A 26,361-nucleotide genomic window follows, 5' to 3' on the forward strand; every position below is an offset into this window, starting at 1 on the left:
CCCCAGTCAATCAGTCAGGAGTGTGGATAGTTCACAAGATCAGCTTTTCAGAGGTTAATGTCATCTAGTTCATTGTTTGGAGTGAGATAATTCAAGTTCAGATAGTTACTCCCTTAGATAGACGTGTACTAGCTCATGTTAAATTGAAGAATATATCTGATTTAGTTTACTTTTATTTTTGAAGGACTAGTGTTGGGAAGGTGAGGCACAGGGAAGAGGACACTGACCTCTTAGCCTAATAATCCTCTAATCCTCTTTCTTAGGAAATAAAAAAGTTTCAGTGTTTTCTATTAGGTATGAAAATATTTCTATGGAATGTGTATTGAAAAACAGTGGGTGAAAGCTACTTGACAAAAAGACAATATTCTCATTCACTGTGCAGCTAGACAGAGGTTTTTTGAAAATTTAAAACTCCTCTGAGCTTAGGTTGGTTCTGGGTGAGAATATAATTCTGGCTCTGGTAAAATCTTGAAGATTGTTGAGGTTTGTGGGTACCATATTTGAGTGAAATTAGGCATCAACTTTTCTCTTCGAACACTGGGCAATCAGAATTCTTCCTCTTACTTTCCACCCCCTCTGCTCAACTCCAAAATCCATCGCTGAGTTGAAGTAGCATGATAATGGGGAGAGAAACAAAAGACCCAAGTTCGAATCCCAGCTCGGACACTTATTGGCTTTATGACATTGTTTAACTCACTTACCCTTCTTAACCTGACTTTCCTGTTCATTAAAAAATGAAAAACACGAGCCAATTTGCCTGGAACACTATTGGATTAAGGTAACACTGAGGTGGGAACACATTTTCCTAAGGCAATAGAAAACAGTGAATGGGAACTCTCCTTTTGTAGCTGGAATCTTGACAAGAGCCCTTAAAAAGAAAAATGAGGCTTGCAAAATACCCCCTCTTTCAAAAGAAATCAGCAAGTTGCTACCAGAAAACCACTCCAAAAAAGACTGCAGATAGTCATGAGAGTTTCATCATTCACCAAACTGAATTGCCTATATAAGGAGAAGAATATAAACTTGAAAGGAGTTTCTTGAATTGAGAATTTCTGGAATGGAGAATTCAAGTAAGACTAACAATTTATTGGCCAAGAAGAAGCAGGTGTGGCTTTTACTGTTCTCTTCCTTATGAGGGAGGGGAGGAGGTCAAACCTCCCTGCCAAGGCAAGGAGGAGGGCTCCAAGCAGACCTCTGTTACAGTGGTATTCAGACGATTCTGCTTATAAACCTCTAAAAATAGTGTAGAAAACTGAGCATCTGCTAGGACGTTTTAAAGTTGACATCCATTTCCTCCCTTGGCATATTGTAAATATTGACACTTAAAAAGTGTTACATTACTCTTTTGAGTGGATCCAGTGGAATCCAAATACCATAGCAATATGATATCTACCATCACCCACTTTAAAAAAAAATACACAGGGGCTTCCCTGGTGGCGCAGTGGTTGAGAGTCCGCCTGCCGATGCAGGGGACACGGGTTCGTGCCCCGGTCCGGGAAGATCCCACATGCTGCGGAGCGGCTGGGCCCGTGAGCCATGGCCGCTGAGCCTGCGCGTCCGGAGCCTGTGCTCCGCAACGGGAGGGGCCACAGCAGTGAGAGGCCCGCGTACCGCAAAAAAAAAAAAATACACAAAACAAGGTCATCATTAATAATTAGAAGTTTCCTATCAGTCCTCTTTCTTCTTTAAATCTTATTTCCAGTCCACTTCCCCAAAGAGTTGTATCCTAATGTAATACATATTTATGCTATGAAGTCTTTGATTAACCATTCTGTCATACTTCTGTATGACAAATACACCCATGTGGTTTTAAATTCAGTTTTTAAAACAATATTCTGTGACTATAAACTTCTTAGTATTTTTTAAAATCCTTTAGATTGAGTTATAGCTACAGTCATTAAGAATAAAGATACCTAGTAATAACCAAATTGCCTAAATATATGTAGCTTGATAAATAATTATTACACATACCCAGTAGATTTTTGGAAATTAATCTATGAATGAGATGGCTGAGTAAGTGTATGATGGTACCTTGATTAAAGGAGGATTTCAGTCATTAATATTTTGAATTCTGTTTCGATTTGGTGTAAATGTGTCTTAGGTGGAATACACTATTGAGATACATCAGTTTGTAAAGTTGGAGGACGATCATTAACTAAAAAGTAGGAATGATAATTGGAATGATGTATGTACCATAAGAACAAACCCAGACAAATCCCTTGTAGAAGCTGAGAATCTGGAAACGGCTTCCACGAGCACCATCTATGCTCATATATCCCTAGGACAGTCTTTGTATCCCTCCAGGGGCACACCCCAGTTTGAAGATTGCCCCTGTAGGAGAGGTTGACATTCTGTGAGAAGGGGAGAAGGGCAACATAGACCCTGGCTGGACACTTGTTAAACTGTCAAAACACCACCAAGTTTATCTTTTTTTTTTCTTCCACCAAGTTTATCAGTCCATGGCCTTCTATAACTTCATCTACATTGTGAAAACAAATTTCTCAACTAGATTGAATCCTAAGACAGAGCCCTTTATCCCATCAGTAGAAACCTCCCTCTATTTTGTCATCAATTCAACCGTCACTTTCCTTTGGCAATTGTTCAGTTAGTTACCAAACTCTAATTGCTTTATTTCGTACCCAGTTCATATTGCCCCATTTCGTCCAAAAATGGTCATTTGGAGATTTTATCAAATATATTGCTGAAATGCACATGAACTTTATTTTCCTGTATCCCTGATCAGCCTCTCTAAGGAAAGGAAAACATGAAACTAAGCTAATGAAATTTTCATTCAGCTAACTAACCATTTATTAACTACAGTACCCTCCTATGTTAAGATGGCCCTCATTCTCAATTTGCTTAGAGATGAGTTGGTATATAAGTATACCTCAGCGTACTAAATGCAATCAGTGCAGAAGCATTTACAATGCAGTGTGGTGGGTACACTTACAGGATGTTGTGACAGCCCAGAAGAATGATACCTAACCCAGTGGGGGTATTATTTAGAGCACAGCTACGAAGTGTGGTTCCCTAGACCAGCAGCAGCATCACCTAGAAGCTTATTAGAAACGTAAATCCTTGGGCCTCTCCATACACCTCTTGAATCAAAATAGATGTGAGTGAAGATCAAGAAACTGTTTTAACAAGCCCTCCAAAAGATGCTTTCACTTGCTAAAGTTTGGGAAGCTCTGGTCCCAAGACAGGCTCCTGGAGGATGTAATGTCTGAACTGGATCTTTAAAAGATGAGTAGGAATTGATAAAGTGAAATGTGTGTGAGGGAAAGGAAAAGCGTTCCAGAGAGAAGAGGCAATAAGAACCAAGATATGAAGTGATTAATGGCACGAAGTATGGGAAGAAAAATAAATACAACGATGTTGTAAGCCCAGTTTGGGTGAGGCTTGTATGCCACTGAGGAACTTAGACATGATCTTCGAGAGATGTGGGAGCTATTAAAGAGAGGTGACTGGCAAACTCAAATTTGAGGAGTGTCAGACCAAAAAAGGAAGAGCAGTCAGGAGATGATTGAGGTAGTTGAGGAGCAACATGGTCCTGGATGAGGACTTTGGTAGTAGGAATGAAGAGGAGGAGATAATTTAAAGAACTGTATTTCAGGGGGCTTCCCTGGTGGCGCAGTGGTTGAGAATCCGCCTGCCGATGCAGGGTACACGGGTTCGTACCCCGGTCTGGGAAGATCCCACATGCCGCGGAGCGGCTAGGCCCGTGAGCCATGGCCGCTGAGCCTGCGCGCGTCCAGAGCCTGTGCTCTGCAACGGGAGAGGCCACAACAGTGAGAGGCCCGCGTACAGCAAAAAAAAAAAAAAAAAAAAAAGAACTGTATTTCAAATTATTGCTGGTGACCCATTGCTAAGTCATGAAATCAACGTAATAAATAAGGTAGTGTGTGGCCCAATAGAATATAATCACATTGTCGTATTGTATTTATTGCATGTGGTATGGGTATTTTGTAAAACTTATTTTTGTTTACATATTTCATTTTTGTTTCTAATTTTGAGAGAATCTGCATGGTCCTTTTATACAAAATGACTTAGTACTCTGTCAGTAAGTTCATACTGGGTTATTTATTATAAGGTTGAAAATGAATTCATCCTTCAAGACAAATTTTAAAAGAGTAAATCATTTTCTTTATTGAAAAAATAATACTTTCTTGTGGTACAAAATTCAAGTCCTCCCTTGAATCTCCATCTTTCATCCACTCAGTTTCTCTCCCCATAGGTGCCAAGGTTATCAGTTTCTTCAATAGCACTCCAAGGATAGGACATGAGTGTGTGTTTATGTATATATTCTTTCCTTCTCCTGTCTTCTTTAAAAAAGAAAGACACACGCACAAAGAAAACCAAACAATTGGTAGGATACTATAAACACTGTTTCTGAATAGTGTTTTTTCCCACTTAATGATATATACTGACAATTACTGTCCATATTAGCACTTTAAGAATGTTCTCATTTTTGCAGTTGAATACTATTGTATTCTAAGGATGTACCACAACTCATTTGACCAACGTTCCAATTAATGAACATTTAGTTGGTTTTCAAGTTTTGCTCCTGCAACAATATGAAAGTGTATAACTTTATGCTCATGTCATCTCTCACATTGCTAGTATCCCCATAGGTTAAGTTCCTAGCAGTAAAATGACTAGGTCAAAATGGCATTTGTTATTTTAGTAAATATGGCCAAATTGCTCTTCATAGAGCACTCCCATCAGTAATATGAAGGAGTTTTTTCCCGGACACCTTTGACAACTCATTGTCATCAACCTTTTTGATCTTTGCTAAGCAAGAAAAAATGACATCTCATTGTCATTTTAATTGGCATTCTTTTGCGTGAGGATGAACTTTTTTCAGAATCACAAAATGTTTCAGTCATTTGTAATTTCCTTTTCTGTGCGCTGTTTGTTACATTCATTTCCAATTTTTTCCCCTATAGGTTATTGGTCTTTTTCTTATTAATACAAATACAGTTTACAACTTGAAGTTTAAAAAAAAAAATGTTTTTTTAACAAGGATTTTAATGAATTTTCCTTATGACAAATAGATTCTAGTCTGGAGGTTGTAACCTGAAAGTATTAAAACAAACCTTTGAATTGCATAGGAATGGGTCTTTGCCCTTTTTGGCAAACAATCCTGTACAGAATCTCAATGTGATGACAAATGATAGAGTAAGTACAGATTTAATTTTCTCAAAAAATTTGGAACCGGTGTGTAAATATTTGCCTTCTCCGTGTATCAGTCTAGCTATACGTAATGGCTATGACAGGGTTTGTCTTTTTAAAGCACTTGTGTCAACTGTCTCCCATTCTTTCAAAATATTTCATTAACTGAAGAAGGCTTGTAGGTTCTTCCTGCGTTGCATTTTCTAACCAAATCTTAAATAACTAGTTAGAAGCTTAAAATTTTATTCCCACACCTTATTTTTCCTTTAGAAAATAAAAACTGCACTTTTCCACTCTTCCAGACCACCCATCGTGGTTTGCTGTTTGACTTGCCGGTCTCATTAGTGTCCTGAGATGTAATTTATCTAGATCAAGAGAGTCAATTCTGAGCAGCTGGGGACTTTCTAATCTCTTTATCCATCTTGGGCACCAGTTCCCTCTCATAGCTGTTTGTTTTATTCTTTGCAGTCAGAATATCATCCCTCTTTACATACAGAAACAAACCCAATAGGAATTAAAGGGTTCCCACTTCTATTTTCCATTCACTAATATTATACCATCTTCTCCAAAAGCAGACCTATCCTTTCCTTGATCATTCTATTGGTCAAATATACCTTTAAAAGCCATTTAGTCACCCTCAACCATTTTTATACTTTGTTAAAATCATGCTTTTATTGCACTACAGTTTTAATTTTTTACTTACCAGTCTTCCATTCTCCGTTAAGAGCAAGTTTACATAATGATACATTGGAGTAGGTTATGTGAGAACATTTGAAACAGTGTTAGCATTAGTTTTTTAATTTCCCTCAAAAGAAAGCTCTGCCCTGCACGCAGATACCATCCCTTTCTCAGTATGTGTGAAGGAGAAATATGGGACCACTTCTAACAGTTTTCAAGCAACTTCTGTTTAAGTGAATGAATGAACCACCTGGTTTACCAACTGTATTGCCCAAGGGATGGGTTTGATTGGCAGACAGAATGCAGGGTGGAAACAATGGATGTTAAATGAGGAAGGTTTTGAACTTGCAAGTTACCACCTTTGGTGGCAGTGAGTGTTTGTAGAAAATAACAGGCTGGATTTTCAGATACTTTCAGAAATGCTGTGCACTTGCCTTTTGCAGTACTCAAAAAGTACCATTTTTCTGATCATGGCTTAAAAAAAAAATACAACCGCCTTTCTTGCTTCTCTGTCTCAAAAGAGCTATATCGGACTTTCCTGGTGGCACAGAGGTTAAGAATCCTCCTGCCAATGCAGGGGACACGGATTCGAGCCCTGGTCCGGGAAGATCCCACATGCCACGGAGCAACTAAGCCCGTGCGCCACAACTATTGAGCCTACGCTCTAGAGCCCACGAGCCACAACTGCCGAGCCCATGTGCTGCAACTACAGAAGCCCACGTGCCTAGAGCCCGTGTTCTGCAACAAGAGAAGCCACCGCAATGAGAAGCCCATGCACTGCAACGAAGAGTAGCCCCGGCTCACTGCCACTAGAGAAAGCCCACGCGCCACAACAAAGACCCAATGCGGCCAAAAATAAACAAATATTTTTTTTAAAAAAGCTATATCCATGAAGCTGTTTATTCATAAAGCTGTATCACTGAAAGGTAAATGTTATATCCATAAGTATAGAAATGAATTAAAATTCCAGGCTTAACACTTACCCAGTCCCAATTCTAGTATACACCAGGTAGAGCCATGCTTCTCAAACCCTAATGTAGGCGGAATAACCTGAGAATCTTTGTCACATGCAGTTCCTTGGTGATACTGATGCCACTGGTCTGGGAACTACACTTTGAGAAACATCGTGATGGATTCTTAAGTAGGCCAATAGTCATAAATATAATAAACATGCAGGAGGAGACGTATAGATATGTCTTGGGGGTCAGATACTGACTCACACAGATGCAACGTCTTTATTTATTCCTCACTGACCTGCATAAGCTTCCCCCATGTTGGGTAGTGAGAAAAAAGGATCTCACTCTGAAACAAATTTACCAGTCTCTTTATATGTGTTGGTATTACTTGGGTAACTCGCCAGTCTTTCAGATTCCTTTAACCTTCTGCTCCTAAGATGGCACGTGGATCGGCAGATGAGAGAAAATTACATGGCATACATGACCTACAGGCCTCAGTGCCGGTCTCTGTACTCTCCTTGACCCTCTCGTCTCTGTTCCAGTGCCCCTTGTGTGCCTGGTGAGTGTGTCTGCCCTACTGCCTTCATGGCTGGGAACTTGTATTTTCATCAGGAAATGCCATACTCTGCTTATCTAACTCTATTGGTTGCTAAAGGAATCCTTAAATCTGTGAGTTACCACAGAAGAATACTTAAAATTCTAAATATGTAATTATGATACCTCTAAAAGCAAGTATGACTATTGTTATGGGTAAGGATGACTGCCAAGAAGTTACAACAACGTAAGGCCACTCGTACTTTTCTGAGGGGGGAGGGTGTGGACTTGGTGTTTACAGATAGAATATTGTATCAGGTGCTGTGGGGGAAGACAAAAGCGAGAGAAGCTATGGCCATAATCTTTGTGAGTTTATTTTAAAAGGGGAGGAAAAAGGCAAATGCACAGAAAAATCGTTTAACACTAACGACACTTTAAGAAATACTTATTTTAAGTAAAGCTGTTTTACTGTTCATTTGCTATCTCATAAACTTATACCAATTTAAACTTCCACTCATATTTAAGAGTTTTAAAAACTACTGAAATGACTGATGGACATTAATTTAAAGATAAATACCTCTAATGAAATTCTATAGCATTCTAAAAATAGTGCTTTAAGGAATGCCATGGCAGTATTTCCTCTGGAATATACAGTTCTGTATCCTGAGATTTCACTTATTATATTAATTTCTGTGTCATTGAGAATAGGTGTAAATTATAAATCTAATTAACAAATACAATTCTAGGTTGTATATTAAAAGTACTCCTTTCATCTAAGAGACAAAATTAGCTGATGTTACTACATTCTTTAGTCAGTTATACATGACTTAGCAATTACCTTCGTATTCCAAATACTTCCAAATTACCACCTATCTTCTGTTCTCCTTTTCATGTATTTCTCTCATTCTTCCTGGCTATCCTTCAGAAAGTAGCATTAGTATAACCAGGCGTATTCATTTACGTGTTGGAAAAGAAATATGTGTATATATTATGTATGGAGTTACACATATTATGGAGGATACCAAATACTTCAATATATATCTGATATACATATTTTGAAAAAGAAACACCTTAGTTGTAAATTAACTACTTAAATTATCACCCAGTGTAAATGCATTTCATTTGCTCTGTAATTTCGAAACAATATACATTAGAAACTGAGAGTTTGCATGCCCAATACTTCTGATGCCACAACTTCCGATTTCTGAATACTTCATTGCCTCCTCTGGAAATAATGAATATTTAGCAATTACTCATCATAAGAAGGCACAATGTGTATAGTTAATAAAAGCAGCCATAATTATTTAACTTGGACTATTTTAATAATAGTTTTAAGATTAAAAAACTCAAGATGCATTTATAATAATAACTGATTTTATAACATGCTAGTCATTCCAATGAAATTGATTTTCTTGAAATTAATAATTCTCTCAAGCGTTCAAAAGGCAAAATATGGAAGCACTCACAAGAAAGTATAGGATATAACTAAAATTCTACTTATTGACCCATGAAATTACAAAGCCATGTGTGCATACTTTTAATTTTCAGGACTTTCTGAGAGAACTTTTGTGAATAGCAGGTAGAGAAAATATGGATAGGTAAGCATCTCTGTCTTTTACATTATTTGTAGTAGATGATAAGAAATATAAAATTAATAATTCATGGTAACATTGATTATAATATATCGTCTAGTATTAGCATAGTAATAGGTATTAGTGATTTACATAATTAGAGAGATAACACAAATACAAAATTAGGCACACATACATATACATTCCTATGCTTCACTCAAAACTAGACGAATGTCATCTGAGATTATATCATGCATATGACATTATAGCTGAAGTCAGATTTATTAGAGACAGCATTATTCTTTTACTGTCTTTAATATCTTCAATGAGTCAGTTATGAATAGAAACATTAAGTTTAACTTATGACTAAGTTAAATAGAATTTTGGACACCATATAAAGTAAGAACAATGATTTAAAGTGCCTTTAGGATAGAGAAGTAATCTGTTAAAAAGTATTTCTTATTTGAATAGGAACAAAGCAATAGGGTTATGAGATTCCATATGAGTAATCATTAGGTTGTTTCCAATTTTTCGCTAACGTGAACAGTGCTGAAAGAACATTCTTTGTAGGTCTCCTCATAAACCATGTGACAATACCTAGAAGTAGAACTGCTGGCTCATCAGAATATTCATATCTTTATTATATATCATAAATTGCTTTCCACAGCAACAGGAAATGGCACGAATGTATTACATTAATTTGCATATCGGTGGTTGAACAGTTTTTCATGTTTCTTGGCCATTCAGATTTTTCTATCCATGAGTTGGCTCTTCACATTCTTGGCCCCATTTTCTGTTAGATTGTTTGGTTTCTCTTACAGATGATATGAGTTCTCTGTATATTCTGGATTCTAGCAGTTATATGAATCTAACATACAGGTCCATAGTTCCTTACCCAAAACCTTATCATTGACTTTACAGGAGACCAATGAAATATGCTCACCTTGCTGGAATGGTAGAAATCATAGAAAGTTGCAAGACTATAAAAACTAAGTACGGCAGAGTAATTGAAGACCTAGGACCCAAGATGAAAGCTAACGTGTTGTGTGAACCAAAGAAGGGGCTTTAGTCCATCACGTGTTATTTTCCTTCTTTTCAGAAACCTTCATGTTTGCTTTGTTTTCTATACATGTTTAAGGAAAAGCTGTTTAGAAGAGAAATCTCGGATGTTTTTGTTGCTGTTTTTTTAAAATACAAGCTTAATTCAGCAACTCATTTGACTCTTTGAGTTTGCAAGTTATTGAAGAATTTAGAAAGAGTTGTTTTATATAATGACTATAATTTTGGTACAACACTTAACAGTAAAAACAAAGCATCTTTAATATTTTTTGAAGTGTATGTCAGTCATGAAGTCAGAATTGAATTGCTCTTTGCTTTCAATGAAAATTTTCCTAACTGCTGTTTTATATTTTAAAAAGAAACTTCTAGTGTTTAATAATACTTACTTTTTTAAGGACTATGTCCATTTACCATATGGATGATAATTTAGGGTTGTGCCATATCAGTTAGAAATAATGCAAATACCATTAGCCAAGGTGAATGTACAAAGAAAGGACAAGATGATGCAGAGATCTGGAAAAATTACTTTGTTATATATGTCTCTCCATTCTGAAGAATCCGCTGTGTTCCTTAATCCCTGTGGGTTATTGAAAGCAATGTTTTGAGGAACAATTCAGCTGGAAGGGAAACATGCGATTATGGTTAGAGTTCATCAGAACCACATTCAAATGTGGTTTAAGAGTCATAGTGTGCATAGTAGTGCATCTGAAAAAATATACGTAAACATCTGGCGTTGCAAACAGTGCTCCATATAAGAAAAAGGAAAAAGGAAAGAAAGGTGTTCATATGAAATCATACTATTTCATGTATACTGGAAATGTAGACCATGAGTAGATAGACATTCTTTCATTTGTTCATTCACACATTCAGTAATTCAGTGGTTCTCAATTAGTGGTGATTTATTCTCCAGGGGAATTCGTCAACGTCTGAAGATATTCTTGGTTGGCACATCCGGGGAAGGAGGAAGTGCCACTGGCATCTTGTGAACAGTGACCAAGTGTGCTGTAAAATATCCCACAATACACCGGGCAGCTGCCTGCAACAAATAATTACCCAGACCAAAATGTCAGTAGTGCTGAGGTTGAGAAACCCTGATTTAAACTAAAATTACACATTAATCAAAACTACTTTATTCTGGTTCTAAACCCTGTGATTCATCAAATAAAATCTTGTATATTTGTACCATACTTAATATAACCTATAGTATAGTAAATAAGTATTCAGGATATGCATCAAGACAGACCAGGGTTCAAATCTCACATCCACTATTTGTTAGCTTGTGCCTTAAGCGAGTTTCTTAACCTCTCGTGACTGCAGTTTTCTAATCTGAAAAATGATAATAATGTCCGCTGAACGGCTCTGCAGTGCAGATTGAATGAGATTACTTAAAATGATTAATGTTAAGTGCATAGCAGAGTGTTTGTACTTGGTAAGTTCTCAATAAATGGTAGCAGTTAGTATTACCTTTGCATATTACTAAATCATTTGATCCTGACCTACTGTGAATATCCTGGTCACATACCATATTTCATTGTTTCTAAGACACCATTGATTAGAATATGCATCGTTATTTTATCTGTCACTAAGGAAAAGGTGCTGCCAAGTAGACTATGGCATCCCATCATTTGTAAAACGTATCCCAATTCAGAGCAGTATATTTGTGGAAATAAAATGTGGGTCTTAGAAATGATTCTTGTCAAGCCCGTCAGTGAGTCTTCTTATGTGCAGCTGAACAAGGCTAGCATTAACCACATGCAGCTTTAAATTCGCTTAGAAGCTACAGGAACAGAAGCACAGCTTCCCAGGAAGGCGGGATCAGGCATCTCTCTTCAGTGGGCTTAGAATACACAGCAGTTTGTACAACATTCACCGAGCCATCCAAGAGCTACTCTCTTTGCAGCACCTGCACGCTCTCAGATGATAGTTCAAGTAAAAAGAAAGCAGACTCACACAGTGGTGCTGGGTCATCCCTGGCCTAGAAGCTTCATGGGTCCCAGGAGCTAACGTCTTATAACACAGACAGAGTTTCCAAGATCCTTGAAAGGTACATGCTCAATTACAAGAGTTACTGCGCTCAGGAGATCCCCAAAACTATCACTTTCCCTTACACATTTGTAGTTCAAATGTAGAACTCCTAAGCCAGGTGTAATTTACCAGTCTTTTTTTTTTTGCAGAAGCAATGCTGCCTACTAACACATTTGACATTCCAATTTTATCGGGTTTCCAGGGAAAATACAGCTAGAAAGTTCTTTGAAGGTCAAAGTCTGATGCAGAGGGGAAAAAGTTGTTTTTAACCCTGTATCCACAATAATCTCTCTCACTTTCATCCATTTTATAATTAAAGATACTGAAATTAGAGAATTTAAGTAACTTGCCCCAGCTCAGGATTTAATAAGCCTAGAACTCACATGTTCTTATCCGTAGTCTGATTACTTCCAAGAACACTGTAATACATCAAAGCAGGTGTCAGCAAACTATAGTCCAAGGGCCAAATTCAGTCCACTCTGTCTTTTTGTCAATAGTTATTGAAACACAGCCACGCTCACTTGTTTGCATATTGTCTATGGTTGCTTTTACATGATAGTGGCAGACTCCAGGTATGACAGGAACCGTATGACCCACAACGCCTAAAATATTTGTTGAGCCCTCTCTAAAGTATAACTATAAATTGTTTGACTACGTCTATGTGTGTATATAAGGATGTAAAAGGCAAAATGTCACTTGTGTTTTATCTTTAAAAATATAATTTTTCTGTGTACCTGAAGGTTTTTAGAGTCACAAATGCCAATCCTAACCATTTCTCTCGATCAGCCGTTGGCTAACTTTTTCTGCAAAGGGCCAAATAGCAAGGGTTTTAGAATATGTTTTAGGATTTATGGGCCATATGGTCTTTATTGCAATTAGTCAATTCATGCCACGGTTGGAGTTTAGATAACCAGGCTGAAGAGCCCACACTTGTCACCACTAAGGACTCAGGAACATAGTAAAACCTGGAGAGCACCAGTTTCAATGAATGAGACTGCTCCAAGCAGTGTCCTGTGCTATTAAACCAGATCAGAGATTTAGTCCTCATTTAAGAACTGTATGTATAAAGATTTTTGGAGTAAGTACATTGGGTTGCAGCAAGCAAGTACTTCCCTCCAAGCAATGTAGATTTAACAAACCCCCTTGGGAGTCTGCTCATAATTACTGTCTATTCTCTGCATTCTTTCAGTCTAATCTTAACACAGCAGCGAGAATGATGTTAAAAAATAAGTCAGATCATATCACTCCTCTGCTGAAAACCCTCCTGTGCCTCGTAATATCACTCAGAGTAACAGCCCAAGTCCTCACATAATTGCCCTGCAGGACCTACCCTCCCCGATCTCTCTGGCTTGCTTCCCTTGCTCGGTAGACTTCTCTTACCCCGGCTTCCTTATACTTGCATTGACCATGCCAGACACACACCTGCCACAGGGCCTTTGCACTTGCTGTTGCCCTCGCATGGATTGTTCTTCCCTGAAATACTGCTTGATTCACTCCCTCAGTCCCTCCTAATGTTTTCTCAAATGTCACCTTCTCAGTGAGGCTTTTCCCCTGGAGGCACTTTCTCAAATGTCCACCTCCCACGTTCCCTTAGCTCACACATACACCTCCTATCCCCACTTGATGCTTTGCTGTGTTTCGTTTTGTTTTCACTTTAGCACTTTTCATCCTTGGATGTGCCATAATTTATATTTTATCGTCCATGGTTCCCATTAGAATGTAAACTTCACAAGAACAGAAAAATTTTGTCTGTTTTATTGACTGTGATATATCCAGTATCAAAATAGTATTTAGAACATAATAGGTGCTCTTTTATTCAGTATATGTTTACTGAATGAATTGATTAGTATGCTGGGGAGGGTTGGGTAAGATTTCGTTTGCCAAAGGCATTCTACCGCCAAAAGGACTTTGAAACCCCATCTTTATGAATGGAGGGCTTCTACAAGTGGCTTCTGGATATCAGTCTCATTACCTGATGGTCACACCTATGTCCTCTCTTTGGTTGGCCTTGAATATTCCAAGTGTGTACCTTAATAGATTCTATCTTCTTAGCTTCAGAACACTTGCCACTTTAAAAATCAATATGGCATTTTATTTTGTATATTTGACCAGATTATTTTTGAAATCCATAAATCTCTAAATCAGAAGAAAACCTCCCTTTGGTGGGCTGCCCTTGATTAGCTCAGAATGGAAAGAGAGAACCTGTCATTCTTTGTCAATCAGCTTGGCACGTACTTGACAGGCTGCAGTTACAGTGAAGGAGAGTCGTGTTGCTGTGGTCTAGCAAACCTAATTGTAGATAAATAAAAGAATAGTCACTCAGCATGAGGGAAAAGAGAAACTCAGCTGCACAATGTTGTGTTTTTCCATCCATCAGCCTTCGTTTGTCAGAGTCTGCCTGACAATCTAAGCCAGAGAAGTCAGGCTCTAACACAATATTGATTCCATTTCATTTTTCGTTTCTTGCCACCCTTTTTAGCAAACAGTTTGTATATGGAATGAGAGACAGTGCAGTCAATATATGTGACTAGCGCCCATTTATTTTAAAGGTTTACTTTGTTTTTTCTCCCCAGAAAGCCATATATTTGTTTGCTTTTTTCACTATAACATTGTAATTGTCAGCTCTTGCTGCAGTAACAAATGACCCCCAAATCCCAGTGACTTGCAAGAACAAACATTGATCACTCATCCAGGTGTCTGCAGATCAGTGGCAGCTTTACTCTACGCTATGGGTCAAGTTCAGATTTTCTCATCCTAGGCTGTGGATCTGCTCCAAATGTCTTCTCATTCCAGAACCCAGGCTGAAAGAGCAGCTTCTTTATGATACATTATTCTCTCATGGTGGAAGGCAGGAACTAGAGGTACTAGCAAATCCTGAATTGCCTTTAAAGACCTAGCTCAGAGCTGTCATGCAGTCATGTCTGCCCACAGTCCATTGACCTAAGTGAGGCATGTGGTAAAGCCCAAAGTCAACGGGGAAGAGAGTGTATTCACCCACCCTTTTTATGTTGTGATATATATTTTTATGTATATATACACTTATATATATATACATACATATTGATATATTCTAAGGTTAGCAATAAGTAAAATGATAGAAATATAAATAAATTTAAAATAATAAAGGAAAACAAGGCAAAATGTAGCTCTCTTATATTATCCTTAGCACCAAATTTCTAGTTTAAAAAAAAAGTGTGCAATCAGTTTAATATTGAATTAGAAATACAGTAGTCAATGAATAAATTCTTAGAGAATGTAAGTTACGTTAATTTGCATATGAATTGTTACTTTCATCCTCAAAGGGGTTCAGTCTTTTTTACCACTAACCGTTGCTTCGCTGCTCATCAGACCAACACCACCAGCAATATTAGTAATGCTGTCTAATAAGAAATAAGACTGAAGGTGCTTAGAGAGTTACTCCATTCTGAAAACCTATCAAGGCTGGATTTTTCTAAAGTACACTGCAGTATTCTCCTAGTATCGATGAAGGGTTATTCCTATTACCTATTTAATAAAAATTATATACTTAAAATTATGCATGAGATTTTAGTGAACTGTCAATACTATGTTGGAAAAAAAAACTCTAGTTACATCATAAGGGTCTTAACTCCTGGTGTGCAATCTTATATTACAGGGGATATATTAAGAATAAGGCAGAGGGAAAAACTTAAATGGAAATGTTCTATTATTAGAAGTGAGATTTTTTTGGTTGAAATCCCATGAAGACTTTCTTGTCTGAATGTTCTTTGAAGTTGAACACTTCCTACTTACAAAAAACTGGCCACTATAATTAGCTGTGTTTCCATTTTAGTGGTGACCTCCTTCACCTTGTCTTAAATCATATAAAGATGTGAGGCCATTTGTGAGATAAAAGATTTGCTCAAACCAATTCTCTGACCTGGATATCATCAGTTTGGCAATTGTAAACCCACAAAGAGACACCCTTGAAGCTTTTTAAAAGCTATGTAAGAATTTATTTTCCGGTGGGAAGAGGCAGGATTTTCTTTCATTTTTACACTGGAAGGATACTATAGAATGTATTGGAGTTAAAGAAGAGGGAAAAAATTAACATGATAGTAAGAGATGTGGCTGCCAGTTTTAGCACGTGCACACACACACACACACACACACACACACACACACACACACACACATACACATACACGCTATGCTCAACAAAGGAGGGCTAAAGTGGAGGTTTAGTGATACACACTTCCCGGTAATAATATCAACTCTGCCATTTGCAAGCTACATGGCCTTGGACAATTGACTTAATCTCCCTCAGTTTTAGCATCTGCAAAATTAGATAATACCGTTTCTTTTTTTATAAATTTATTTATTTTTGGCTGTGTTGGGTCTTCATTGCTGTGCGCGGGCTTTCTCTAGTTGCGGCGAGCGGGGTCTACTCTTCGGTGCGGTGCGCAGGCTTCTCATTGCAGTGGCTTCTCTTGTTGTGGAGCACGGACTCTAGGCGCGCGGGCTTCAGTAGTTGTGGCACGTGTGCTCTAGAGCACAGGCTCAGTAGTTGTGGCACACGGGCTTAGTTGCTCCATCCCAGAACAGGGATGGAACCCGTGTCTCCTGCATTGGCAGGTGTATTCTTAACCACTGCGCCACCAGGGAAGTCCCAGATAATACCCTTTTTGTAGGAGTGTAAGTATGAGGAAAAAATGTATGAAACGTACAGTGTTTTGACATATGGTAAAGTCTTAGCAACTCTGGTTTGTTAACATTATTATAGTGACATAATCACTCTAGCAGTCACTCTAGCAGTTGGTTGATGTTTTCAGCACAGCTAATGATTTCAGCTTTTTCTTATCTCTGCATAGTCATGTGATTTGGCTGGGCTTTTTTGTTTGTTTGCTTGCTTTTCAATTTTTCCATGTCAAGTTTTAATTGCATGGAGGGATATCAAAATTTTTAAATTTGTCTCACACATACTTCCATTTTTTTCATGGTGATGATCAGCTTGTCATAGTGTATTTTTTCACACCAACTTAAGAAAACTATACTAAGAGACATTTTAAGGAAATTTAATTGTATTTACTACAGTTGACCCTTCAAGCAATAAAATTCGACCCTCAATAAGTGACCTATCTTTTAACTAATAAATTCACACTACAATTAAATGTAGTGAGGTAAATTGTAGAAATGTATCTTCAAAATGTTCTTTCTAAAGCAGTTTATCAAAGGTGCATATCATTAGATATCTAGTTCTCCAACAAATTGCGAAGGGAAAGTACCCACAAAGAATTAAGAACTGAACATGATTTCTCTCACCCATTGCTCTATTTCTGTTGGACCGGGTGTAAATCTTATCCAGGTACTTAAACTCTCCATTATTTCATTAAAGGACGAAGAGATGGCAATAGTGTTGATGAAAGGACATGCTACTAGGAAACATTTCTATAAACGGAACTGATGTGACTTTGTAGTGCTCATTCATCAGAGGGCTAAATCTAGGGCAAATTCAGTGGCCTGAAGAGGAAATATTTTACTTTCTGCAGTTGCAAAACATAGACATTTCACATGGCATGCCACCTTTTCCACAGTCCATCTAATAAGCACCACTTTAGAACTTGGAGCTCTAAGTAATATTGGGGCTGCTCTCATGTCAGCCTTGCTGCTGTTTCTGTTCATTTGCCAGTGAAACTTTCATGAATTAAAATTTGTGTGTTTATTTCCTGAGGGACTTCCTTGTCATATCAAATGCAGTCTGTTAATCCTGGTTATTTGCCAGTGCCTTCTCAATAGTGGCATCGATTCTTTGTGATCTTTGGAACTCTTTATTTGCGATTGAAGACTAGGGGCAGGGAGAGAAAGGTGTTAGTGCTCGTCATCTACTGCATACCTGAAACAGTGGTAAAATTATAGACTATTTGTGCTCATTTTCTGAAGGTATAGAATTTACACTGGGTGTACTTATAAATCATTTTTAAAGGAAGAAGGAATTACCCAGCCGTCACAAAGTACACTCCGATTTTGAACTTGTTACAATTTTGCAATTTTTTTTAAAAAAAATCACATTTAGAACTTTTTATCATAAAGAGTAAATTGATACTTACAATTCTAGGTTTGTTCCAGAATTATTGTCTCTAAAGGTGATGTGTGTGTGTGTGTGTGTGTGTGTGTGTGTGTGGCAAACGTACCCATTTAACACGTGGAGTTAGTCTTCATGTTATGGACCCTTTTAACCAAAGTGCCTACCTCCCATTGCTATTTATTATAAGAACTGAAGAAATAATCCTTCTCAAGAGCATGCGATGAGCACTCACAAGTTACAGGACATCCTACTGTGCCATATAAGATTACGGTAATTTGGGTTCAGAGGACACCCTGCTCAGATGAGCTGAGAGAGGACAGGTACAAACACAGTGGATAAAGGAAACAGTGGCATGAAGACACGTATACACAGCAGTGCTGGGAGGCTACAGGGTAGGAGCGGGAGGCAGAGGGATATGTGTTAATCAGGAGTTGCCATCTGGGGAAGATTGCCAGGCCCTGACTGACGCCTGACATTGATTAATCGATACTCCATCCTAGTGTTTAACAAGTGTTACATCCAAAAAGTCTTCTGTAATATTTAACTTCACTTCCTTCAGCTTCAATTTACGCACGTTTCTTTTGTCCTCTCTTCAGGAGAGCAAGACAGCACCCAGTAGCAAAGCACTTTATATTCATATATCTGAAGAGGATGTTTTTTTCTTGTGTTGTGTTTTGTTTCGTTTTTTGGTCATACGGTCATGCTTCAATCTTCTCCAGACTAAGGAAAAACACATTTTTAAAGATAATTTAATCATTCCTCAAAAAGCCTGTTTAATTTGACTGCTTAATAATTAATAAGCCTTGATACTGTGCTTTAAGTGTTTACTTTTTGGAAAGAAAGTTAATAATTTTGACAATGATGTGGAAAGATTTATTTGGTTTCTATTTCAAAATAAAATTTTGGAACCAGAGTCCCGAGAAGAATCCTATTAAAATAAGAGGTTTGTGGAGTACAATGGACATTAGGATTACTGAGATTATTGAAGCTAACAATAGTATTTATCCATATTAATCATATTCATGGATCATACTTCTCATTATTGCATTCTACTTTTTGGAAAAATATAAAGTGTCTCTGTTTCTATATAATAGTATTATGACATAACTCAAGAAGATTCGGGGTAAATTTTTTAAACTTTGGTGTGTTTCACAAAGACCTCCATTTCTTTTTTTTTTTTTTTTTTTTTTTTTTAGCGGTTCGCGGGCCTCTCACTGCTGTGGCCTCTCCCGTTGCGGAGCACAGGCTCCGGACGCGCAGGCTCAGCGGCCACGGCTCATGGACCAGCCGCTCCGCGGCATGTGGGATCCTCCCGGGCCGGGGCACGAACCCGTGTCCCCTGCATCGGCAGGCGGACTCTCAACCACTGCGCCACCAGGGAAGCCCAAAGACCTCCATTTCTTTTCTCTGCACTGAAAACTACTTTGTGCCCCTATGTACTGTACAGAAATTGATCTGCAATACATGTGGAGTCTCCAAGGGTATATTTAAATTTAGTAATTGTATTGCTAACTGTGAAGTTAATCTGCACTGTATGTGCTCTTTTCCCCAGGAAACTGAAGTAGCAGTTCAAGCTAAACAGCCGGATGTGGAAGGGATTTTGTCTAAAGGGCAGCATTTGTACAAGGAAAAACCAGCCACTCAGCCCGTGAAGGTAATGAAGCAACCTCTAGCAATATCCATTACCTCATAATGGGTTATGCTTCCCCTGTTGTACATTTGCCATTGACATGGTCTATTTATTATCGATGAAATAACTTGTAAAGAAATATTGGCCATCCTGCAATAGGAGAGGCAGAGCTATCTTTTTGATCAACATATCCTATTTATGTATTGTGATCTTAAGGCTATTAACGAGTCATTGCATTAAAGGACTCATTTCTGTCCTGGTGCGCTGCCATCAATACAAAAAGTACTCCCACCTTCAAGGTAGATTAAATTCTTTGAGGCTCTGTTGCTTCGCTTGCCAGCCTTGATGCTTTTCATATCATTTGGCTTAATTCAAATCAAGCTACTGCATCATACTGTCTGTCTCCAACAGCTGTAAAGAATCACAATATGGTCCATGACCTTTCTTTTCTCTGTTGCTCTTTCTTATGAAAGAGGAAAATCGGCATTCGGGCTTCAGTACTTTATTGGGTCAAGAATTTGTAGTGGAATGTCATGTAATTGCTTCTCTCTTCGATAAAAAGCTGGCCAGGGAGAAAGCTTTCTACTTCTTTCTTTTCCCCATGTGCATTTTGAAGTCTAGGACACATTTATTCACAGGGCTGTTACATGAAGAGAGAAATGGGAAACCAGCTCAGTTTTCAAAAAATAGCTAATCAATGGCTTCCACTTGCTAATGAGAATCCAGTGATAAATAGACGTTAGGTATAGGTCACCTTATTTTCTGTACCTGACCAAAATTATAATGGCTCCCATTATGATGAAGGTTCCCAAGAGCCTGTAATGGTGGCTGTTTATTGATCAGTCCTGGTTTCTCTAGCTACTGTTGCAGGCTGAGATTTAGTGGGCCTCACCCTCATGTTTAAAACTGCTCTAAAACAGTGCAGGTCAATAACCTCATTATACAGAAGTAGTTTGTCCTTGCAAATAACACTGCCATGACTTGCACTGTGTCGCTTCATTTCTAGAAGCTTGTTTGTTTTCCTTACAGTTTACAAGGGGCTTCTTCTTAGGTAAATTTGAAGTTTCAGCCTAAACGCAATGTCCAAACACCAGGTGGTGAAAGGCACAGATTTCCTCTGTAGATATCGATAGACATTTATACAGGAATACATTGTCCCCACTCCTAACATCCCCCCAAAATAATTTGCATCCAGTGTAGGCCTGGTATGATAATTTTCATAAAGTAGCAATGTGTACAGTATTTAGATTGGAGAGCTAGAAAAGGTCCGGAAAGCAGCAAATTTCAGGGTTTCTTTTGATGCTCTAGAGAAAGCCAGTCCCCAAGCAGACAGCTTTCTCGATTAACAGAGTGACTTTCTTAGCAAGCAATGCGACAGACCAATGGACCATTTTGTAGGTCTGTTCTGCCTACTCTTGTTTGATCCTCGAAGACTTTATGCAGGATTTGGCATAATTGTTACAGATTACAGACATGCATTTCAATTGGCTTTTGCTTTAGTGCCTTTATTAAAAAGCAGAGGGAAAGCCTTAATTGAAAGTCAACCAGAAAATTTTTGTTTTCATTGTATGTAAACAATCCAGGCAGTTGAAGCTACTTTATCATACCCTCAACTCCTGGGCCACTGTGAGATCTAATTTCTATTGTAGCATTAGTGACATAAGAGGGGAATTACCTTTCTGAAGTGAAAGAGAAAGCAAGGAGGTGTTAACGTCCTTCACTTTCATATCCCTTGAAACGACTGTGTAGAGACAGCCCTCTTCTTTCTTTTCTCTTTCCCTCCTTCCCCATGTCCTCTCAAATCAGTTCATGGGGGAGAAGCACAGCTTAAGTGAAAACTCATTCCTCCTCTACCATTTACCCCTCAAGTTTGGAGAGGAATCACCGTAACAGGTTCACAGTGGCAAAAGGGCAAGATTGATTTGGGAGATCAGGAGTGTGGAGAAATAGATTCTTCACGTGCAGCTTTTGATAAGGGCCATGACCTTGGACACACTTGAAGATTAGCTGGGGCTTGTGGTAGCCTAAAACTCTAGAGGCTAAAACACTACCTCATCGTTCAAAACCTGGAACCCAGCAATACAAGGTAGCAAGCTGTGGGGACTGTTTAAACCTCTGCGTGGATCAAAACCTTCTTTTTAAAGATTAGGGATGATTTTTCTAAAGGGTGAGCCATTGCTCTGATAGTACATAAACAAAGCCTGTTTTAGACTTTGACTTCATATATCAAAATTTAAAAATTTTGCCCTTCCTAATGCCTTTCCTCCTTAACTTTGAGATTTCTGACTCCGTAATAGAAGGGAAAAGCGTACAAGTAGCCTGCAGTACATTTTCATGATAGAAGTTTGTTTTTTGTCTTGGGGAGGAGGTACATTTAGAAACTGTAACAATTATAAAGAAGATGGTGATAGTCTTTAAAAAGAAAATGAAAATCCCTCATGGTGTGTATATAAGATCCAGTATCTAAATGGATAAGTAGTATGTCCACCACTTGCAGAGATTCTAGTTAAGGACACATCAGAAAATCATTCTGTTTCTTAGAAAATTGACTGTCTATTGGCACCTCCACATTCCGCATCAGACAAGCTGTCTGCTTACCTCCTACGCTCACCTCCCAAGCTGAGTCCTGTTTGGGAGCTGGGCTCATCCCTGTTCGGTTTTTTTCCCTTTTTCTTAACTTTATCAACTTCTCTAGGATTTATTTAATTTTCAAAGATGGTAAATTTTTAGTTTCTTTTTTTGTCATCCCTAACTAAACGTCTTCCTTATTTTCTTTGAGGATTTCCTGATAAAGATCAAACATATATTATGAAACGGTTCTACTCATGACATAAATATAGCACTAGATCTCTAATGCAAAATTACTGGAAAAATCTTAGAATAATATGATTGAAGAAATAAGCATCTTTGTTTTGCTTTCTATCTCTTAGCTCGCTCTCTCTCCCCCTACACACGCGCACACACTTTTATTTCATTTGATTTGTACATTGTTCCTTCATCTTAACTTCAGAAGTTGTTGAAGATTGGTTGGATAAGTTCAATAAATTGTTTAACGTTTTGATTAAGTTATACTTTTGGTAATAGTATTTTATGATAATACTGTTAATCATTTTAATGTGTTCCATTTTCCACAGAGTAATGAGTAGGTTCCTCAATAGCACCAAATTTAGCAGTTAAAAAGCAACAAAAACAACTTCCATCGGTAGCAACAATATCGACAGCCACAAAAAAAAAGCCATTTGTTATTCGATTTAAAAAAAGGTTAACTCTCTTTTGAACTTAAGCATTTAGATAACATTTTCTTCTATTTGTACTTATTCTTTAACTTAATTTGGAACACTGCTCTTTATGTTAAAAATTTTTAAATGTGTGTATATATTTTGAAATACTCATATCACCTTCCATTATTAGAACTGAGAACATTAACAGAATTTAAAATGTCTTAGTAACTTGGTAAAGTGATAAGATCACACCAGCTGTTTGCTTTGCTAACTTTTTAGATTAGCCAAAAAAAAAATCTTAACATGAATCTAATAATATATTTTATTACTGCTCTTGATTTTTTTTTTAACTATAAGAAAAAAATAAGGTATTTGGAGGTTTCTATATTTGGCCAAAGGGTTCCACCCCAACCTTTAACACAAAAATAATTACTGTAAACAAATGGTCAAGAGGCCAATTATAATCTTCCAGGCATCATTTCCCCCAATATAAGCTGCAAAATGACAGCATCATTAGTCATTTTCAATTATAGTCAGTCAAAACCAGGGATGTTTCATTTTCCCAGCTGTTTTGTTGTTAATTAACTAGATTACGCTGGGTTTTTTTCTCCTGAGTTTGTTCTACTGCCAACATCAACATCTTAACATTTCTAAAAACGTCTTTGGGTTTATTTATTTATTTTTTTGCCTGATAATTTAAAATATATCACTCACAACAGATGTGCATCTCAAAATTTGTATATGGTATAGCAGGTCAAGCGGTATCTTGTTGGTCAGATGTTGCCCAATTAGATATTACGGTTATAACAATATTTGGATTTTATAAATCATCTATCAGGCGTATGATCTCATTTACCTGGTGCAACTTTTTTTTTGGTAACATCAGAATCAATAGCAAGATAACAGATATGAGTTTGTCCCCCCAAATGAACAGATCCATTTTGACTGACTTATTTGATAAACACAATTTCCGTGTCAATGATAATAGAAGCAGTTCAGAGAAGAATTATAGAGCGTAACCGTATTAGAGAAATTTTATAATTTATTAATACATAAGTAGGAGAATTTCATTTTTTTAATGCAAATTAGCTTCACAACTGAGTAACAAGTCTTGACTATGAGAGGTTGAATAAATGGTAATCACTTATGCTTGAATATAAGGAGAACCCCACTTTCCCTCTGAGAAGATAAAGTTTATAATAAATTTTTGAGCAACTGATAGAATCATTTAGGAATGTGGATGAGATTGTCAAATGCCTAATTATATTTAATTTCTTAATTGATTAGCACTTCCATATTTGAAATCTCACATTTTGTAAAATAACACACTAATTAGGAACATTGCTTTTGGCACATTTGTATTTTATGGAAAGAGTTCATTCATAGATGTATATTCCAGAACTCTAGAGCTTACTGTCTTCCTTCTAAGTGATTTGCAGTATGGCAGTGTTTGGATCCCCGTATGGTGCTGTTAAACCTCTCTGTCCAAAGACAACTAGGACGATAACTATAATAAAAAAAATTAGGATTATTTAGCTTACTGTAGCAAAGGAGAAAGCCCTCAAGAGAGACTGTGGGGCATCTCAGTTAGAGGGCATTGGCAAGAGCTGGCTGAATGATTCTAAAGAGGAATTAGGGAGGAGGAAGCCATTTTGGATTAGATGCTTTCAAGAAATGGAGTCAATGTGGTGATCAGGTATCTAACAGTTTTTATCTAGAAGGTGAAAGGATTAAAGCAGGGCAGAGCTGTCACTGTTAAAGAAGTAGCAGTGCCTCATATTCGTCATTTTTGTGGTGACAGAGTGGCCTTGTCTCTGTCTAGTTTATTTTCTGTGACTGTTTTGTTTTGTTTGTTTTTGCGGTACGCGGGCCTCTCACTGTTGTGGCTTTTCCCGTTGCGGAGCACAGGCTCCGGACGCGCAGGCCCAGCGGCCATGGCTCACGGGCCCAGCCGCTCCACGGCACGTGGGATCTTCCCGGACCGCGGCACGAACCCGCGTCCCCTGCATCGGCAGGCGGACTCTCAACCACTGAGCCACCAGGGAAGCCCTCTGTGACTGTTTTTTTATGTTCACTTGGGACCATCACACCTAGCTAACTGCCAGTTACCAGAAGGACCGTTTCTCACTTCTTCAGTGTTATCACTGGAATATTTATCCCTAACTTCGGTGCCCATTCCCAAAATATTAGGAGAGATAATCTTTTCATTTTTCTTAGATGTGAATTATTTACACCCCATCAGAATAACTTATTGTTTTGCTTTTTAAAATTATCTTTAAAAGACTTGTTTACAATGACCTTCACCAGTTGTGTGAGGTTATACCCTAGGAATAATTGCTACTGGTTTATCAATTTTCTTCACTTCCTTGTTTTTTTTAATTAACCAATTCTGGCTGATGACTTATATAAGCATCCCAAATTCATATTTCTTGAGATTACTTCAGGCTACTGTGCAACTTTGTTGTTCAAAATAAAACAATTGAAACCCAAAAGACATTATAAGCTAATATGAACTGACTCTTTTGTGAGGAACTATTTTGGGGAAAAGTCTCGATTTAGACTTACTCAGTAGTTCATGCTGGAACTGGACAAGCATTTTAGAATTTTGAATTTCACCCCTGGTCCTCAGTTGTATTAATTGCATTTATAGAGACAGACATGGAGACATAGATGTTTCAATTACAATATTCACATGCACGTCTGTGTATATAAAGCCACAGGTGGATTCATTTATTTATGTAGCAGATATTAATATCATGCCAAACATTTGACACAAGAGAAAAATATAAGATTTTAAAATTTTAAAATCCCAAGTTCAGATAGTTTAGAATTATATTCCATTTTAAGTTTAAAAAGGAAACCTATATTCAGAAATAATTTTTCTTGTAATTTCTGCTCTTCATAAAGAAGAAATTTCACATTCTTTGATATAATAGTCTTAACATTTAATGACTAACTCCAAGTAAATTATATACAGCGGAAAACAATGCTCAGGTGCAAATGCCCGCTATAATGAAATTAGTTTTGCCCTTTTAAAAAATGATCTCAGGGGCTTCCCTGGTGGCCCAGTGGTTGAGAATCTCCCTGCTAATGCAGGGGACACGGGTTCGAGCCCTGGTCTGGGAAGATCCCACATGCCGCGGAGCGACTAGGCCCGTGAGCCACAACTACTGAGCCTGCGCGTCTGCAGCCTGTGCTCCGCAACAAGAGAGGCCCGCGCACCGCGATGAAGAGTGGCCCCCCCCTTGCCACAACTAGAGAAAGCCCTCGCACAAAAGCGAAGACCCAAAACAGCAAAAATAAATTAATTAATTAATTTTTTAAAAAAAGTAAAGGTCAATAGTTAAAATTAAAAAAAAAATGATCTCAGAGTTCCTCCTTTTTGGTAAAACGAGTTTACTATGACTGTTGAGTTTTGAGCTCTTGTGAAGAAAGCCTGGGATCTGCAATTTGCTTAGCTATTCAAAGTTTG

The 26,361-nt window shown here is 37.8% G+C and overlaps 1 protein-coding gene across 2 annotated transcripts in view; it reads left to right on the forward strand.

Moving 5' to 3' along the window:
• The window catches only part of DMD (dystrophin), a 2,128,065-nt gene that overhangs the window by 1,358,927 nt on the left and 742,777 nt on the right, over window positions 1–26,361 (forward strand). For both annotated transcript variants that reach the window (XM_067723245.1, XM_067723244.1), the window contains exon 49: window positions 19,591–19,692. In XM_067723245.1, the coding sequence (XP_067579346.1) occupies window positions 19,591–19,692 (102 nt within the window). The remainder of the gene's footprint in view (window positions 1–19,590; window positions 19,693–26,361) is intronic.

This window comes from Pseudorca crassidens, chromosome X (genome assembly GCF_039906515.1).
Source record: "Pseudorca crassidens isolate mPseCra1 chromosome X, mPseCra1.hap1, whole genome shotgun sequence".
Lineage (NCBI taxonomy): Eukaryota > Metazoa > Chordata > Mammalia > Artiodactyla > Delphinidae > Pseudorca > Pseudorca crassidens.